General features: G+C 41.2%; 1 protein-coding gene across 1 annotated transcript in view; it reads right to left on the bottom strand.

Annotated features, from left to right (window-relative positions):
* fmn2b (formin 2b) overlaps positions 1–18,344 on the bottom strand; it is an 84,049-nt gene that overhangs the window by 43,154 nt on the left and 22,551 nt on the right. The window contains exons 5-7 of the mRNA XM_053510838.1: positions 16,466–17,655; positions 15,588–15,729; positions 8,311–8,398 (exon numbers count right to left, since the gene is read on the bottom strand). Coding sequence (XP_053366813.1) covers positions 8,311–8,398; positions 15,588–15,729; positions 16,466–17,655 — 1,420 coding nt within the window. The remainder of the gene's footprint in view (positions 1–8,310; positions 8,399–15,587; positions 15,730–16,465; positions 17,656–18,344) is intronic.

The following is an 18,344-nucleotide window of genomic DNA, read 5'->3' as shown; positions in this document are numbered from 1 at the left end:
GGCGTTTGTGGGATGAAAACGACTTCAGTGAATCCCTTCGTACGGACTAATGGGGCAAAATCTGACACGCATACAAAACCCACCGGCATCGTTCTCCCATCTTGTCGGGCCAGACTTAAACAGAGGGAGGAGATGGGTTCGGGCATCAATTAGGACGGGGCTTTTAATGTAAGCCTCGGAGTTTTGCCGCAGGGGGAAACGGACGCTCTCCAAACAAATCGGGCTGAAATTACTACTGCAGGTTTTCTGGCTGTGGCTTCCCTACATCAACCAGTATGCTTACTGGTTTTTAAACTCCTGCCATGAGTAGGCATGCACCACACATGAAGCGTAAAACGGACGCTTAGAATATCGCATCTACTTCAGCTTTCTAACGTCACCTAATAAACTAGATGAATCTTTCTCGGAGGAAATACACCACCGCATTAGACTTCCATCATAGCGACCTAGCCGTTTATGGTTAGGTCCAAGCATGGTAGATTCAAGCATACCAAGCATCAGGCGTTGAATTCCATCAATACATGTTTATGCGATTATTTATATTTTTGTTTTAAGGCTGTCTTACAGGTGGTTTTAAACCTGGATGCGTAATTCACACAGCTGGATGAATTTGTGCTTATACAGTACGTTGACGTCTGGTGGGCTTGTTGAACAATCCAACACTTTTCTGGAAGCACATAACCAGAAATACCTGTTACAAGATTTTACCAACAGCAAAAAGTTCTAATATAAATAATTAGTCACTGGAATAGCCTTGGTTAAACTTCCTCTCCTTTAAAACTTTTATTCTAAGAGTCACATTTTACATCTGTAAAATCTGCTTTACGGAAATCCAGATACTGTAGAAGAAGTGTTGCTCTTTAAATATGGGACAGTTCCATGCAAAGGTCCACCTTATCATGGGGGAAAAAGTTGGCGTAATTCACCAGGTTCTTACCAAACCATACTGACACTGTAATACAAGGCAGCCCAATGCTGAGCATAAAGAAGGGCACAAAAATAAAAACCTACAAAGAAACAGAGCGAAGAAAGAGATGAAAGGAAAGATTAATAATATTAATAATAATAATAATTCACTAAACCTCTCTACAGACTAAATAAATTATATGATTGAACAAACACTTCACATCCATGACTCTGGTTTATCCTTAATGATTTTCTCAAAAATGACAAATGTTTTTTTAAATCTACATGTTTTGTATTCCAAGTCTCTTTCATGGTACAGTACAAGTATAATGCTTCCTGCAACTGTCTTCTTTTATTTAATGTCACATCCTTGATGCTTATAAAATTTCAGGGTTTAAATATTTATATAAACAATTATATCTAATTTGAGGCTTTGTTTGTTATTGATGGATCTGCCCTTATCTCCAATGATTCAGCCAGATGATGGCAGGGAACCTTGAGAGGAACCAGACTCAAAGGGAACCCCATCCTCATTAGACAGCGTGTTTATCACTTATTTCTCTTCTTTAACTCTATACTACAGAGTCTACAGAGCAGGGGTTGTTTTTTTGTTTAAGTGTTCAAGTTTAATTCTCAACGCTACACATAGTGACCCAAAACAATGATAAAGTAAAAGAACAGTAGGATTAAAACAATTGGAGGATATCAGAATGTGAATATTTATATTTATTATATTTAATATAGGCTAATAAAAAAATAAGCAGGCAGCAGCACATGCTTGGGCTTCTCTTGAAAAAACGAATCACACTTCATACATTTTCATGAAAGGCAGCGTGCTGAGATTTTCAGTCTTACAGCTGAACGGTTAAAGCACCCAGACGTTGGGCCGAGTCGTTCAGTCCCATGTGTTGTGGAGACAGATAGATGAAGTGAGCTTTCTCTGGTTTCCAGATGCTAACGGAGGAGAACGGTAATGTCGGTTTTCAGTGGCTGAAGGAGTAGCCTCTCTGTCGCTACAAATTTCATACTAAATCAGTTACATGTGAAAAGGGAGCTGACAGGAAGAAAAAAAAAAAAAAAAAAAAGCATTTATGGGACATCAACATCTGCTGAAAGGCCAGACGTAGACGAGTCTGAAAGGTTGGATGGCACAGCAAAATGCTGCTCTCCTTTGTGAAGCCACATCAGATAAATGTACATGTGATGGCTCAATTAGAGGGAATAAATCTCAGGTGCCGTGTGTGTGTATGTGTGTGTGTGAGAGAGAGTGAGAGAGAGTAGAGGTGCAAAAAAAAAAAAAAAAAAAAAAAAAAAAAGGAACACTGCATGGGTGCCAATACTTTCAACAAACAAAGTTTTTATACTTAACCTAAATGTTTTGCTAATTTAAAAAAAAAAACGGGTATGGGTATATAATTCAATTATCGATATATAAATTTATAGATGTGCATTTGGTTTGACAAACTGCTGATATTCTGGGATTTTCTCACACACAGCCTCTAGACCTTACACACAATGGTGTGAAAAAAGAAAGAGAACAGTGCAGTGAGCACAAGTTCTATAAGTTGGAAAGCTTTGTTGTTGAAAGAGGTCAGAGTCTAATGGACAGACTGAGACAGCATCTCGAAATGCACATGGCAGACTCTGTAGAGGAAGCCGCAGAAGAGAACAGGATTAGCAAACCTGATGATAAACAACTTTTGGTAAAAGGGGAGTGGTACTGTAGCTCAGTGGTTACGGTGTTGGCCCACTGACCAGAAGGTACCAGGTTCAAACCCCAGCACCTCCAAGTTGCCACTCTGGATAAGGGAGTCCGCCTAATGCTGCAAAAGATCAAAGGAATACGTACTTTCCTATTTTTACACCCCAGTTAAAGCGAACCTTTTCTAGCCATGCAAGTTTGTGATTAAAACATCTTGAAGAGTTTGGGGAAATTCTTGTACTACAGACAAGGTCATCAGGGTACGGGCACGAAGTCAAAACAGACACACGCACACACACAAACAAGCATCATTTGTACTTTAACTTTTCTACTTTTATCTTTTACTCAAGTTATAATTTGACAGAAGAAATGAAACACACTTTTGCTGAATTAGCTCTGCTCTGGCAGAATGGTAAGTAAGGTTTACTCCACTTAAGCGCGCTTACTCTTACATTAGAGCCGTGAAACAATACTAAACTGCCTTTTAGCTGAACTGCAATTTTTGTTTCTTTATTATTAGATTCTACAGTAATGGATTGGCACCCCGTCCAGGATGTTCCCTCCCATGTGCCCCAATTCTCCTGGGATAGACTTCGAGCCTCCCATGGCCCTGTGTACGAGATAAAACAGTATAAACAATGAGCGAGCAAGTCAATCAAAAGCACTGATGTCACACACAGCTATATTTTCTTTCTATTTATTTCGTTCTTGATGCATTAAAAAAATTTTCAATAATAAAAAAAAAAATCGAGTTATCTAAAAAAACAATACAACGCTGTATAACTTGCTGTTAATTGTTTAAATGTCTTGTTTTTAAAAAAAGCAATAATCTTTTATTCTCTGCCAAACTTCTGCTAAACACTCCAGTCCAGAAGGTGGCTTTTTGTTGAAGATGGAAGCTGTTTGTATTTTATGCAAAGTATAAATGGTCGATTCTTAATGTTTTATGAGTTTATATAAATAATTAAAAGTGTGTGAATCAATTCTGGAATCGAAAATTGACCAACAAAAGCTCGATCAAATATCTATAGATATATATCATATATCAAGTAGTAATAAATATTTATACTAAGAATCATTTATTTAATAAACTAAAAGGAATCACTGGATGATTTCCTAAAAAAAAAAAAAAAAAAAAAGTATGCAACTGTGAAATCTTATTTCCACTTTGCACAACACTACTTTGCGAGAAACGCTGGGACCCGTGTCATCTTGAACAGATCCCAAAATACCCAAATCGTCCAACCTGCATTTCTGCCTTAATTTACAACATATTACGCTGATCAACAGCATGACTTCAAATTGTATTTGCTCTCTTATCGTGCAAGTGTCGAAGGAACGGTTGTCAAAAGGTCACACGTTACTGTGATTATTTTAAAAAGGCTTACCAAAAGTGAGCTAAATTCAACAAAATGTCAAAGTCAAAAGTTAGAGAGACCAGATTTCGCAGCTTGGAGGAGATAAACTGCACTCGGGTGTATGTGTCTGCATCCAAATGTCCTAATAACACAGACAACATGTGCTTAAAATGTGTTTTGAGAGACAAATGCTGCTTAAAAGAAACATGTGGTCTCTTTAAAAGGAACCGAAGCGTCTTTATTTGTGGTTACAGTTTGGTTAAGGATGATGTTTAGCTTCAGGATTAGAGACATTCTAGCCTGATACCTTTATCCCACATATTTGTGCATGTTTAGGTATAATAAATGGTCGATGGCGGCTCAAAGTAAACTAAGCTGACTTCGCTGGCTTCGCTTCTTGTAGGGACTCGGTGATGTCATATTCTGTTTCCAGTCGAGTAAATTCTCGACGATGAAGACAAACGGGCGGCCAGCGGGCTACAGCCATCTCAACCAAACAATGTGTGCAGAGAACCTTACCTCAAACACACACACACACACACACACACACACACACGGTGGGGTAAAATCTACAGCCTGAAAAATCTGGCAACCACAATAATCGGACGACATCAAAAGGCAGCGCAGAAGAGAGAAGCGGGAAATTCCTCTGAAATGTCAGACTGGATGTCTAACAAAGGAATCATATGATTACGCAGAGCTGAGCCCATATGAAACAAACCAGACCATGTGGATGAGTTCGAAGATGTATAAACACATTGATTGGATGAAAATTAAGTACAAATTCCACTGGCACCAGTGTAAGATATACAACGTTTCTCACTAGGAGCTGTCCTGTGCATTTCAAGAGAAGGTGAAGGATAAGGAAGTCTTCGTCCTGTGTCCGGGATCTCGACGTGTCCAGGAAGCGGCCGGGCACCAAATCAGGACGTTCCTAAACATTACTGACACTTCTCATGATTCCTGAGCTGTGAGAACCTTCTTTAAAGGAAACGAAGAGTAAACAAAATTACCACTCCGATTCACAAGACGATCATTTGGTAATTAAGGGATCAGAGGTCAAAGGTGATGACCAAAAATAGAGATCATCCTCCATATGTAGGGTTCGCTTCATTTGATGAAGCAGAAATTAGATGGAGGGGAGAAAAAACAAAACAAAAAACTTTTTATAATAGATGATGCAGGAATGTTTTCTTTATACATCATCTATAGCTCGAGTGAGAAGCTGCTCCTTGTTGCCATAGCAGCAGATGTGAGCTCGAGAGCGCCCCGTTCATTTGGTTTCTATTCTTGTTTATTTGGCAAACCCCTCAACGGTTCCAAATATCAGAGCGAGCCAGAGGAGCATATTGTTTTCAGATTTCTTGCTCCACAGCTACTCATGCTACTCCCAAACACGCCTCCCTGCTGAGGGACGCGTTTTCTCAGCGTGTTTCGAAAACGTTTCAAAATGTTTGCAGTCAGACATCAAAGACGCGCAGATGAAATGTGTCACCGCGCAAAGCGAGGAACGCAGGATAAAGCGCTGGTTGTTCACGGAATTTTAAAGACCGGGAACGCCGGTTGATGTGTGCTACCACGACTTGAAAGGCGTCTATTAAGATCCGTCTCGGCCTCTCCTGAATAATGCAGCCGACCGCAAACCTTCGGCAAGACCTCGCACCCGCACATATGGTGTCGGGATCAGACCCTTAACATGTGATAACAGTGAAGGTGCATGGATAGAGGTAGCCAGCAAGACTCGAATCTGAAATGCTGCGGGCGTAGCCTGCTCTAATCCTTTTAAGGCCCTGTAACACACTGTAGTAGTTAAGCTATAAAATATCACTTTCTCAGTATTCCCTGTGTTTCGAATGATACATAAGAAATCAAAGTGTGTGTAGACCAGGGCCTTTGGACAAAATATGTAAAGATCTGGTTAAATAAAACTCCTTATATGGAAATGCAACTAACCAACCGAATGACTAGATAGCAATAGAAGAGACAAATCAATGCTTGAAGTATTGGTTTGTGGCTATAATGTAAAGAAAATCGGACGTGACTGTTTGATTCATGACGACACATGACATGTCAGCACCACAGATACCGCAATATCTGAATAAACCGGACATTAAATTTGACATTGAAAGAAAAAGTGCACATTTTTGTCACAGTCAATAAAAAAAAAAAAGTCACAGAAAACTCTTCACTTTCCTAATCCCTTTTTTGCCATTTAATTTACAACAAATGCATGATGGGATGATCCAGTACAGCATCTATTTCAAACCTTAAAAAAAAAAAAAAAAAAAAAAGGTGCAGGTGATGACATGATCAGGCCAGTAATTAGTATACTGCTGAACAGACGAGAGGGGAAATGAGCTTGCTGCTGAGATTTTTTACATAAACAATTTTAATATTTGGTTAAATTGCATTTTTAGGCATCTGTACCAAATTCCCTATGCTAGTTTTTATTCCATTTAATTAAACAATTCAATTAATTTATTACATTTATTTGTTTATTTAGTTATTTTAAGAACAGGGCAACTTCGTACCATCAGGAAAGAAAAACCTCCATTGATGTGATAACCTTCTTATTCAGTACATTCAGGTCGTCAGCTGACTTCATTTTATAGCCACATGACGTTGCTGAGTCTAGACCTGAACAACTGAAGCAACCCCAGATCATAACACTGCCTCCAGACGCTTGAACGGTGGACACTATACATGATGGGTGAATCGCTTCACATGCCTCCCCTTCTTACCCCGACACGCCCATCGCTCTGGAATAGGCCGAGTCTGAACTCAGACCACATGACCTCTCGCTCCAATGTCCAAACTTTATTCTTTTTAGCAAACTGAAGCCTTTTCTTCTCATTAGTTCTCACTAGCGAGTGGTTTTCCTATAGACACCCAGCTGTTTAGTCCAAATCATGTGCGTTTATCACACTGTATGTATGGAAATGCTCTTACATTCACTATTAAACATAGCTCAAGCGTTTAAGTGATCTCCAATCTTGCAGGTTTCGATAATGCGTTATTAAAAAGGTTTATTAACCAAGTTTCGTTAACTGCAAATTTCATTGTTGTTTGTTTTCTTTGCTTGATGCAGCTCAGTAATTTAACCCTTTTTAACTTTATGTCCAACAGTACACTTCCAAACATGACCAACTTGGGCTTTTCGTTCTTTTTAAATAATCTGCTTTTAATATTTATTCTGTACATACAGTATAAGCATATGATGCTGCATTTGGTCCTTATGCTATAATATCTATAAAACTGCTTTGTGGATATTTAAACAGTAAAGACGTTTTAGATTCCCCATCTCTGACAATCATGTGTCAGCAATAGCAAAACGGCATGTTACACAGGACTACAAAGCTTTTAAAATTAATCTCCAATAAAGACCTTTCCTCTACAAGTGTTACTTAAACAAAACCAGAAGAGGTTAAGTAGCTCTATAGATGTACCAAATTGTCTTGGTGCGTGTGTTCCAATCCCAAATATGAACACGGCTAGATTTCTAAACACAACAAACCGGCAGGGCTGAGTGAAGCCAGACTGCCGAGCTGCTTGTAAGAACTCTAAAAACTTCTCATCAGAAATATGGATCTCATAATCCTGTTTACCGTCAGGGTACCGTCGGGGTCTGCCCACGGTCCCGCGGCTATCTGCGCATCAGAAGATAATGCAGAGGAAGCTCGCTGGCTACCACACAGCATGGACCAGACAAGGTCACAGCTTCCACGCACATCACAGCCCAGACAACCGCATGGTGTGTCCATATTTAGTAAACATAACATGAAATAAAAAAAAATAAAAAAAACAACAACAAAGAGCACTTGATTTTTTTCTTTGACCCACGTCATGACTGCATTTGAAAACATTCGCAGGTTAAACCGGACTGTAAATTGACCGAGTAACATCAATTCCCTGCTCATGAAGGATTTTCCGGTTTACAAAATGCTGAAGCCATTTTGATCATCAAAGCCATGCTTCTTCCTTAAACAGCAGTATTTAACATCCACAGGTGACCGTTTAGGGCTGATGAGCGCTGAGCGAAGGGTACGAGAAACGTGTCCCGCGCTGATGCTAACGTTAACCACTCGTCCTGGATGTTTATCATCCGTTTACTGTTTACCCTGCTCCTGTTTACATTCTCTTTTAGTACCTGCCGAGCCTCGGTGTCTGCAGGCGCGTTTATTACTCGACGTGTCAACGTATACCTGTTATTTATTGTCTGTGTGACATCTCTGAACGTCCGTGAGGACCTTTATTACTCTCTGCAGCTGGTGGATGCCTTTGGGGTGTTAAAAGTATTCATGCTTGGTGTTTTCTCTGCTGCGTTTAACATGGTGTAGGACTCACCGTGCTGGATGTCCTTCATGTCGAGGTGGAGGCTGGACATGAGAATTCCCACAGCCTGAGAGCGCTTGTTGTTTAACAGCTTCACCACCTACAACACACACAAAGACATTCTGAGCAAACAAGTGAATAGATAAGAATTTACTAGTGCAGCAATCATTTACATAGTGAAGTTCAGTGATCTGAGACCTGGAATATTTCCATGATCATTCAGGTGCATGATGGGTCCATCGCTTAATGTGCTTCTCTTCTGACCTCTGGAATAGGGTCTATCTGAAATAATCAGGTCACATGACCTGTTTCCATCACTCTAAAGTCTAATCTTTAAGTGCTCTCCGTTCCGATTCTGTCCACCGTTTCCTCTGTGAAGTTAACAGTCTAGCACTTTCCATCAAGCTTTTAACTAAATTCCAGTCGCTTTAAGTCTCCTTAGTTGTCTTCGTTGCTTGACGTAGGACAATAAATTGACTGTTCGCAAGGAAGCAGTATAAACGTGACCATACTTTCTTACTGAAAAGAAGGAGTGACATGATGTCACGGACTACAGTGATTTATCAGCAAGCAATTTTCTGTACATCCCATTAATTACACTGTCTAATGCGACTTATAAATATAGAAATATGATTGCATCATGATATGATGGAAACTGCACTGGATCGGTACCTGAATTTCAACATTTCCTAACTTCTAACTTTTTAATCAAGTCATTTTTATTGCTCGTCCATAGCTTCTCTAACACCATAGAACGAAAAATGTCTAATGGCTAGGCAGGTTATTGTTCCTTTGAGCACTATTCTTTTTATTCTCTGTGGTTTGCTCCAGCCATTATAATACCACTGCTTTAAATTTGTCTAAATTCCACGACGACAATGTCATTTTGCACGTAACATCTGAGGCTTGTTTATGCACTTAATAGGGATACTGTTTCCATAGAAAACAGGCAAGGCATTACATTATGAAGACGTACCGTGCATTTAAACAAACACCTCTGATTAAAACAAAACAAAAGACCGCAAAACCCTATACGAAAAAAAAAAAAAAAAAACGCTGCATGATTTGACCATCAATCAATAAACAGGATTCGCCCTTTGTTGAACCGTTTTCATTTGTTCCCTTTCTGACCTCCTCTGCTCCCACGGCAACCAATTCCAACCAATTAGAAAAACGGAAAATTATGAGTGACAGAGAAAGAAAGGGAAAATCTAAGGGCAAGATCAGAAATTAATAGTGTCCATTTACCATTAGCCGGAGGCAAAGAAACAGTTTCCTTGATTAAATAATTGCAAGAGAGAGAGATGTGTATAAGTGGGGGAAGCGGGGAGGGAGAGAAGGAAAAAAAAAAAGGAAGTTGGGTCTGGGTCAAGGTCACCATTTGACTGCTCAAACAATATGCACAAGTCTCAATAGCTCGATTCTTTAGAGGATGTACAGATTTTCAACAATGTTTGAGAGAATAATAAGGTTAAAGGCTCCAGCACAGGGCATGCTTTTAACCCGAGGAACACGAAAACTGAAAAGAAAGTTGATACCATTTCTTAAGAGACTGATTGTGGATAAAAGCAGCAAGTGAACAGTGTCACCTGAGCGAAGATCCTCATTTTACATTCATAAATCTCTCTCTCCGTCTCTTACACACACATTCTCTGCGTGTTCTGACATTTGTATTCCTGGTGAACATTCTCAGAATTGTGATAGGAGAATAAATTCCAGTCTATGAGCTGGAACACAACAACTTTATACTTAAAGAATAGATATATAAAGTAAGCTTGCATCATGTTAAAAAATCTGTAACTAAAGGAGAGATTTTCTGACATGGCAGTTAATCATTTATTAGTGTGGGAAAAAGCTGGCGTCGTCGCAGCAAATATATGCACTTTATTGATTCCTAATGTTTTTTCCCCTCTTTCTAGAGCTCATTACGAGTGTCTGCTGCTTTGTGTTCTCTGCTGCCAAAATGCAACCGCAAACTAAACAATGAGAGAGAAAGAAAGAGAGAGAGAGAAAGAGAGAGAGAGAGAGAGAGAGAGAGAGAGAGAGAGAGAGAAACAGAATTTGTGCGTCCTCTCAAGGCCTTTCATTCCAGCTAGAAGCAATCTGTTAGAGATGACTGCGGGAAAAAAAAATCATGTTATACAATCCTGCAATTGAATGCATGTATGCATGGGAGAGAAAGCATCCCGGCTATGTTGCAGCTACGCCCCCTGCAATTACACAAAAGAAAACATTATCAAAAGAAAACGTTTCATTCCACCAAGTTCTGGAGGAAGAGAATCCACTTATTTCAGTCAGTGTGCCATTTGAGAGAACTTCTTAAACATGGGACGGAGACGGCATTCTTGTTCGTTGTTGTTTGTCTGAGATTAAGTGCAACAAGAAATTTTACTAAAAGTAGAAACATGTGCCTCATCAATCATTATTGGATTAAATAGTCCAGCAGCTGATTTTAGTAGAATTTCAGACAAAATGTCAAAAGGACACACAAGACAAACTATAGCTCACACAATGCTAGGGAACAGTCTGGGGAACAATCTACAAAATTCCCCACACACGCTTATGACTGACTAGTGTCACTATGATTGGTGCGACAGCGCGGGTTATACCACAAACATGCCTTTTATATAATAATATAAATATTATTTATGGAATCTGGCAGACACTCTTATCCAAAGCAACTTAAAGTACCAGTCAAAAGTCAAAACATTTTTGAGTGAGCCCATCTCAGGAACCTTTACCGTTGCCATGACGCAGGACTTTTTCAAGATTTTTTCCCGGGTGCGCCAAACAATCAGAAAGGGAATTTATCAGATGACTTCCCTGTCGTCCAATCCCTGGTCTTCTTTGCTTCCCTTGTTGAAATGTATAAAGGTGAGCACTACAGTGCCATCAGTCCTGTGTCATGACAACAGTCAAGTTGTGTGAGGTTGCTTCCCAGCCGAGGGAGTGTGCTTACTCACAGTTTTGCCTAAAAACGCAGCCATGAATAAAGAACGGTACAAAACCATACTGAGAACAACTTCTTCCAACCATCCAAGAACAGTTAAGGTGATGAACAATGTCTTCTCCAGTATGACGGAGCAACTTGTCATTAGGCGAAAGTGATAACCAAGCTGCTCGAGGAACAAAACGGAAATCTTGTGTCCATGCCTAGCAAACTCCTCAGACCTTAATCCCATTGAGAACTTGTGGTCAGTCCTCAAGAGGCGGGTGGACCAACAAAAAAGCCTACAAATTCCGGCAAACTCCAATCACTGATTATGCAAGAATGGGCTGCAATCAGTCAGGATGTGGCCCAGAAGTTGGTTGACAGCATACCAGAGTAAACTGCAGTGGTTTAAGAAGAAGAAGAAGGGTCAACACTGCAAATATTGACTCTACATAAACCTAATGTAATTGTCAATAAAATAGTTTGACACTTACAGAATGCTAGTAATTACACTTCAGTATACGACAGTAACATGTGACAAAAAGATCTAAAAACACTGAAACAACACTTTCTGAAAATATTTGTTGCTTTTGGCCATGGCTGTGGAGCGAAAATTGCATTTCTGGTGGATAGAAAGGAGGGAAAAATAAATAAAATAAACCCCATACCAATAGATTTTGATTTGGAGCAACTGGGAGTTTGTAGTGTTCTTGATTTTCCCACTCTGGGAGCAGAAGCGGATTCTCCATTACACTGTAGGACACGAGAACCTTCCTGAACAAAGCAGCCACAGACGCCACACCGCTTCAAGCCGCGACACAAAAACAAGCCGCCGCTCATAACTGTGCTCCCGAGGAACACCCTCCTCTCCCTTATTAAACCGCAGACTCGCCGCGGCCACATCTGCGCAGAGTTCGACGGTCGGAAGCTCTCGGGTGAAAAACAAGAAGTCTGACCCGCAGACTGTACAGATCAATCAGTGCTAGGTGAAATCTAAACTGAATCGTTTGATCCTTGTAAAAACAGCTCTAAAGATGGAGATGACCTTCCTAAATGCATTCGTATTATTCGAACAGAAGACGACTCCAGCACTGCAACAGTTAAAACAGCTGCTTAAGTTCACATGACAGAGCTTCAACGCTGCATGACAGTTTTATATCTTAATTACTGAAATCATTCCCACCATACATAATATGCATCATAACATTTAGCGCTGGTGAGGTTTTGCTAATAGTGCCCGCAGGATGCCCACAAAACTTTCAGAAAAGTGTGTTATGTTCTAACCACCGAGGCCTGGCAACAAGACTGCTACCCTCAGACACATTCCACGTGCATTAGACCCAGAAATCAAAAGCCAAGCTGTGAGACTGCCAGGTTGGCATCTTGACAACACACTGTGCTGCAAGACTGATGCATTGTGGTCTGATGCTCCATCACCACACTGCTACACTACGGCTCCAAATCAAGTGTCTGTCAGTGGATTCAAGCAAACTGTGACTAAAATGATGGGGTTGCACAGTCGAGTCCAGAAAGTATTTGGACAGCGACCGCCACAGTGGATATGGAACGAGTTCAAGATTTTGAAATTGAAATGTGGACCCTCAGCTTTAATTCGAATGACTTTTAAATATTTCATTAACCACAACACCCTCAATTTTGACAGGCTCAAAAGTAATTGGACAACTGACCTATAAACTGACTGATGGAACTAAGAAACAGGCTTATCATAAATTAAGAAAACAAAAAAGATCCGGCATTGAATTTGTTGTTGGCAGCTGTTCATACAGTAGGAAAAGCTCAATATACAGTGAAAGAGGTCAGACCGTTTTAGCTCAAGATGCAAACCACTCAACCTTGTTAAGGCTGCCAATATCTGATGCATCAACTTGAACGAAAAGAATATGGAAAACAGAAGGACGTATTGATGATGTAACTGCTGATATAAGTAGGAGATAAATTCTGAAATGTATAGTGTTATACTTTCTGCTTAGAGTCTGTTTATTGTGGCAAAACTGGTAGATCACTTCACAGCACAGATGCATAATGACCCAAAACGTACCATGAGTCAGTCATCTAACCGCAATCAAACTGAGCTGATTTTTATTTACTGACGATAAAATTGAAGATTAAAAAGACCAATGAACAAGCGGCAACTGAAGGCAGCTGGACTAAAGCATGTCGAGGAAGGAAACTCAGCATTTGGTGATGTCTATGGGTTCCAGATTTGCAAGCAGAATTTTTGCATCCACGTCCTCCATCAAAAACAAAACATTTGATTGACGGTTTGTCCATTTACATTCGAGTCTGTGAAAATTAAATGACTGACTGTAATTCCTAACCAATTAGCACAATATTTTTGTTAATTCCAATTAAAACGCACACAAAAAAAAATAAAAGTCTAAACTTCAATACCGTTAATTAAAATGCCTTGTGGGAGTGAAAACATGAAAACACTGGCTGTCCAAATCCTTATGACGCTGACTGTATATTGAAAATGTTTTGATCTTTTTAACCAAAGATTAGATGGACAAAAGTGGAAGGGTTGTTTTGAAGGACATCACAAGGGCAAAGCCTAACTGGCCTTACGCTCATCCTCCCAGCATCTAGATAAAACCGTTGTGCGCACCTTTATGCCAAGTCTCAGGCAGCACTTTGATCCACGGTGAGCTCCCCACTGGCCATGGAAGCATTCTTATTAATTTGCAAGTATTCTTGAGTGTCGGCTGCATCATCTGGACCCCATACAGCTTTGTGATTAACCTGGAGAGAGCCGAGCTCACTGGTTGCACGCACCACACTCAAATTTCAACCGAAGGCCTGTGTTTAGAAATGCTCTGCATCTGGAAATCCACATCTGTCTCACTCTTGATTCCCGAAATTGCTGCATCGCCTGAAGCCCGTCTAGGGTGTGAAAAGCGGAAAATGGATTTCGCAAAAGGTGGTTTCCTCAAAATTGTTAGAGCACCAACGATAAAATAAATTAATAAATGTAAAAAAATAAATAATAATAAATACACGAGATCGGCTTTAGAGGCCGAAAACATTTCCAAATGTATGCATGCTTTCAGAGTCCCGTGACTGGTGCGTTATGACTCCGAAGCTCCATCCACAGCCCAAGGGGACACTGGCTGAGGTGTGGTAAGTTCCAGGAATGCGGACTAGGATAGGTCACCGTGCCCACGAACGGGTGAACGGAGCTCTCCAGACACCATCTGCAAAGCAACCTGATTGGAAAAGCTATACATATTCATTCTGGCTCAAGGCAAAAGGCCATGGAGGAAAAGCACTTCATGGTTAGCAGTGATGCATACAGATACTGTCTACAAACAGATGGCTGAGTGATGTGAACGCGTTATCAGTAAGAGCTGACTTGGTCGGTTGACGGGTTGTACACCTGAATACTGCCAACAAACAGATGCTTTTATCACAAATCGATGCCTTTTTTGCATTTGTTGAATATTATCTCCAAACCAGATGGACCGAATGATGTGGACACCAAAGCTCCCTTTGTTTACTTAATGATCAAGGAGCCTGTAAACTTGGACGCCATCTGGGTGTCGATTTATTTCTACAAGGACGGCACGCGGCTTGAGAAGCCCGAGACTTTTCGTAAAAGCAGCACACGCAAGAGGACAAGCTCAAAGCCAGCACAGAGCATGAATATCAAAGTAAATGTAGTCCAGACGAACAGTGGAAGGCCAAGAAAGGTGTGAGAGTGTCTGAGGATGATACTGAATTTATATAGAGAAAATAAACATGTGGTGCGAATATGAATGCCTCTACAACAAAATAAAAAAAAAAAAATACTTTGTATTCTTTGTTCTTAATACACCTCATTAACCTCCTGAAACCTTGTGTCCTCATATAGAGACATTACTTTTTAGGTTCGCTGTATCTACAACTTGGACCTGTTGTTTTTATTAGTTGACACTTTATAGCCACATCTAATGGTAGCAAAAGCACAATACACTAATAAGTAGAAACTTAAGAGCGTGTCAAACTTGTTTCCCATTCAAAACAACGCTTATATTTTATACTTATAAAGTCATAATAATCCCAAATATATATATATTTAAAAAAATCATGCAAAATTAAGGCTTGGGTTAAATAAATTCTTAATGTTGAGCATAAACATTTACGTTTTATGCATTATTGTGCACTACTACTAGACATGGGTAATATACAGTAGTATTGCACTTGCAACAGATCTCTAAAAGCAGACCCGATCATAGTCCTTACAGTAAAAGCTACCCATGTTCCTGAAACTGAACTGAAAATTAATTGAATGTCAGCGACGAACCCTAAGGTTAAACCGGGTGTACATACTTCCGTCATTTACGCTAGTTTATAGACTCACCTGTTTAGTCTTGGTCCTGGTGATGGTGTCTGAAAGAGGCTTTTTTTTCTCCTTCACTGCAGTTTTGGAAAAAAGCTCCACAAACTCCTGGAAATCCACAGAGGGCTCTTCGATCTTCTCCCAAACCAGAGGGGTCACTTCTCTAACAAAACAGGAATTTCAAATAAATGTTACATGCTGCCACGATTTTAAGGATGGAAACAAAAGTTTATGTAATAAGGAATCTCATTTAAGCAATTTCCCTCTGGGATTAATAAAGTTATTTGAATCTTGAATTAGAATTTTTCTCTTTTCCGATAAAATTATAATAATGACACCCAAGACAACCAACCTCATAACAACCAAACAGACTTCGAGAGTTAACCTCACTTTCAGGGCAAGAATAGGAGTACTTTGTACGATTGGCCAGAAATTAAGTCAAATCTGATCCAGCGTTTCAGATCAAAAGCAGTGCAAACGCTACTAGTCATGCAAAAAGACATGGATTTATTGCAGCACTATAACAATAAGGCTATCATAAAACAAACTGATCAGTAGAATAGCCAAATATTCTAGATTACGATGCAGCATATGCTGCTTGACGTTTATGGCTCCTGTAATGTTTTTATTCTTAAGCCAAAAATTATTAATAAAAATCTAAAGTTACTCTTTTTCACATCCTTTAAAGTAATTTTTTTTTTATTCCTAATCAAATCTTACTTTATTAATAGCAGTGCTAAGAAAATGGCACAACAATATCCTGCTGTTTGCAATCAGTCTGTAAACTAGACCAACTCTCATGAGATTAAGCAGCTGTTTTAGAAATAAACGCATTTGCTACACATCAGAAAACAAGTTTAGAAAGATATTTTCGTATATTTAGGTAGTTTGAAGGTTACTTTCTGGCATGGAGCTGTATGCGGGTCCAGTAGAGAGGCTTCATGGGGTGTGGCGGCTCCACGAGTCCTTTTCGAGGAGACTTCTCCTGGGCTGTAGCCAAGGCAAAAAATCCTAGAGGAAGTGGAGGAGGCAGAGATCCCAAATTGCTGTGGAGATGGACGAATGGGGGAGCTGGAGGGCCAGTCAGTCCCGGAGGGGGTGGTGGTGGTGGAGGAGGTGGCGGAGCGCCGGCTCCAGGTAAGGGTGGAGGTGGTGGCGGACCCCCGGCTCCAGGTAAGGGTGGAGGTGGTGGCGGACCCCCGGCGCCAGGTAAGGGTGGAGGTGGTGGCGGACCCCCGGCGCCAGGTAAGGGTGGAGGGGGTGGCGGACCCCCGGCGCCAGGCAAGGGTGGAGGGGGTGGCGGAACGCCGGCGCCAGGCAAGGGTGGAGGGGGTGGCGGAACGCCGGCGCCAGGCAAGGGTGGAGGGGGTGGTGGGTGCATTGCAGCTTGGCCAGGCAGAGGTGGAGGAGGCGGGGGAGTTGGAAGAGCTGACCCTGGTAGAGGTGGTGGCGGTGGTGGATGTAATAACGTTTGACCCGGTAAAGGTGGAGGTGGTGGGGGAGGTGGTGGTGCTGGAGGTAGAGTCGTATCCGGTTGGGGAATCATAGATTCTAATAATGGAGGGGGTGGAGGAGGTGGCGGGGGCACTCCAGGTAACGGTGGGGCAAGCGGCAAGACCGGTAAACCAGGCAACGGGGGTGGAGGTGGTGGTGTGGGCCATTGTTGCTGTTGACACACACACACAAATTGTCCTGATTTAGGAGAACCGGTCACTGCCGACTGAGGTTCTGCCGCTCCTACGGGCTGCTCACTTAGCGTGGGCAGACGCTGCTCGGAGCCGCTCTGTTCTGATGAAGGCACTTTGATTGTAAAGCTCTCGTTTGTCGGGGAAGTCTGCACTGATTTGGCCTCCAACACAAGGAGAGCACAGGTCTCCGTCTGCAAGTCCACATGGCACATATCCGGCAAGAAACTCTCGTCCCCTCCGCACTCCTGCTCCTGCGTAGTGACATCATGGTCCTGTAAGGGGTGCTGCTGCCTCTCCAGCTCAGCAATCTTGCTGCGTAGGTCCTCGATCGTCTGCTCCAGCTGCTGAATCACGGTCACGTGCTCCTGCTTCAGACGCACGGTGTTCAGCACAGACTCTTCCTAAAAAATAATAATAATAATTAAAAAAAAGAGAGAAGAATCTGAAGCTGCAGCACCATAACTATGGCTTTCTGCTGAGTTCAAGGCATCTGTACAGCAAATACGACAATTGGCACAACCCTTTGTTGAGCAAGATCCACTAGTAATTTGGCATCCTGGCTCTTGCAGTAAGAGAGAAAGTTTATAAGAAACAGAGACTCACGGAAGGAATCTGTAATTCTTCAATTTCCACTCCAGTTAAACAAATCAAACTGAAAATCAGTACCATGCCAGCACTGTCCAGTCAACGCAAAGCTAAAAAAATATTCTCAAGTAAAGAACTCTTATACAGTACTGTCAACGTGGTGGCTAAATGTTTTGATGAGGCTCATTTGAGGCCACTCTCTCAGATAGGGAGAGCGAGCGAACGAGAGAGAAAAGAAACTAAAGTGGTTGCCCTGTGTGTCCTTGAAGAGCAATAGGCCTAATTCTGCCCAAAGGGCTTGTAGCACTGGATACCCTAAACTTCCAGCTGGGCCTCAGTCTGCTAATCATCTCCTGAACTCAGCCAGGAGACAGAAGACTGTGCAATAATGCAGCACATCTAGGGAGGGTGCTATTTACATACCCTTTTATTTGTGTAAGAAATGCATGTCTTCTATAATGGCTCCACGGACAAGATGATTATGAATCAATCAGTACTTTAGGAA

The sequence above is a fragment of the Clarias gariepinus genome, chromosome 14 (genome assembly GCF_024256425.1).
Source record: "Clarias gariepinus isolate MV-2021 ecotype Netherlands chromosome 14, CGAR_prim_01v2, whole genome shotgun sequence".
Taxonomy (NCBI): Eukaryota; Metazoa; Chordata; class Actinopteri; order Siluriformes; family Clariidae; genus Clarias; species Clarias gariepinus.
The sequence above is the reverse complement of the archived record's forward strand: the minus strand, read 5'-3'. Positions and strand labels throughout refer to the sequence as shown.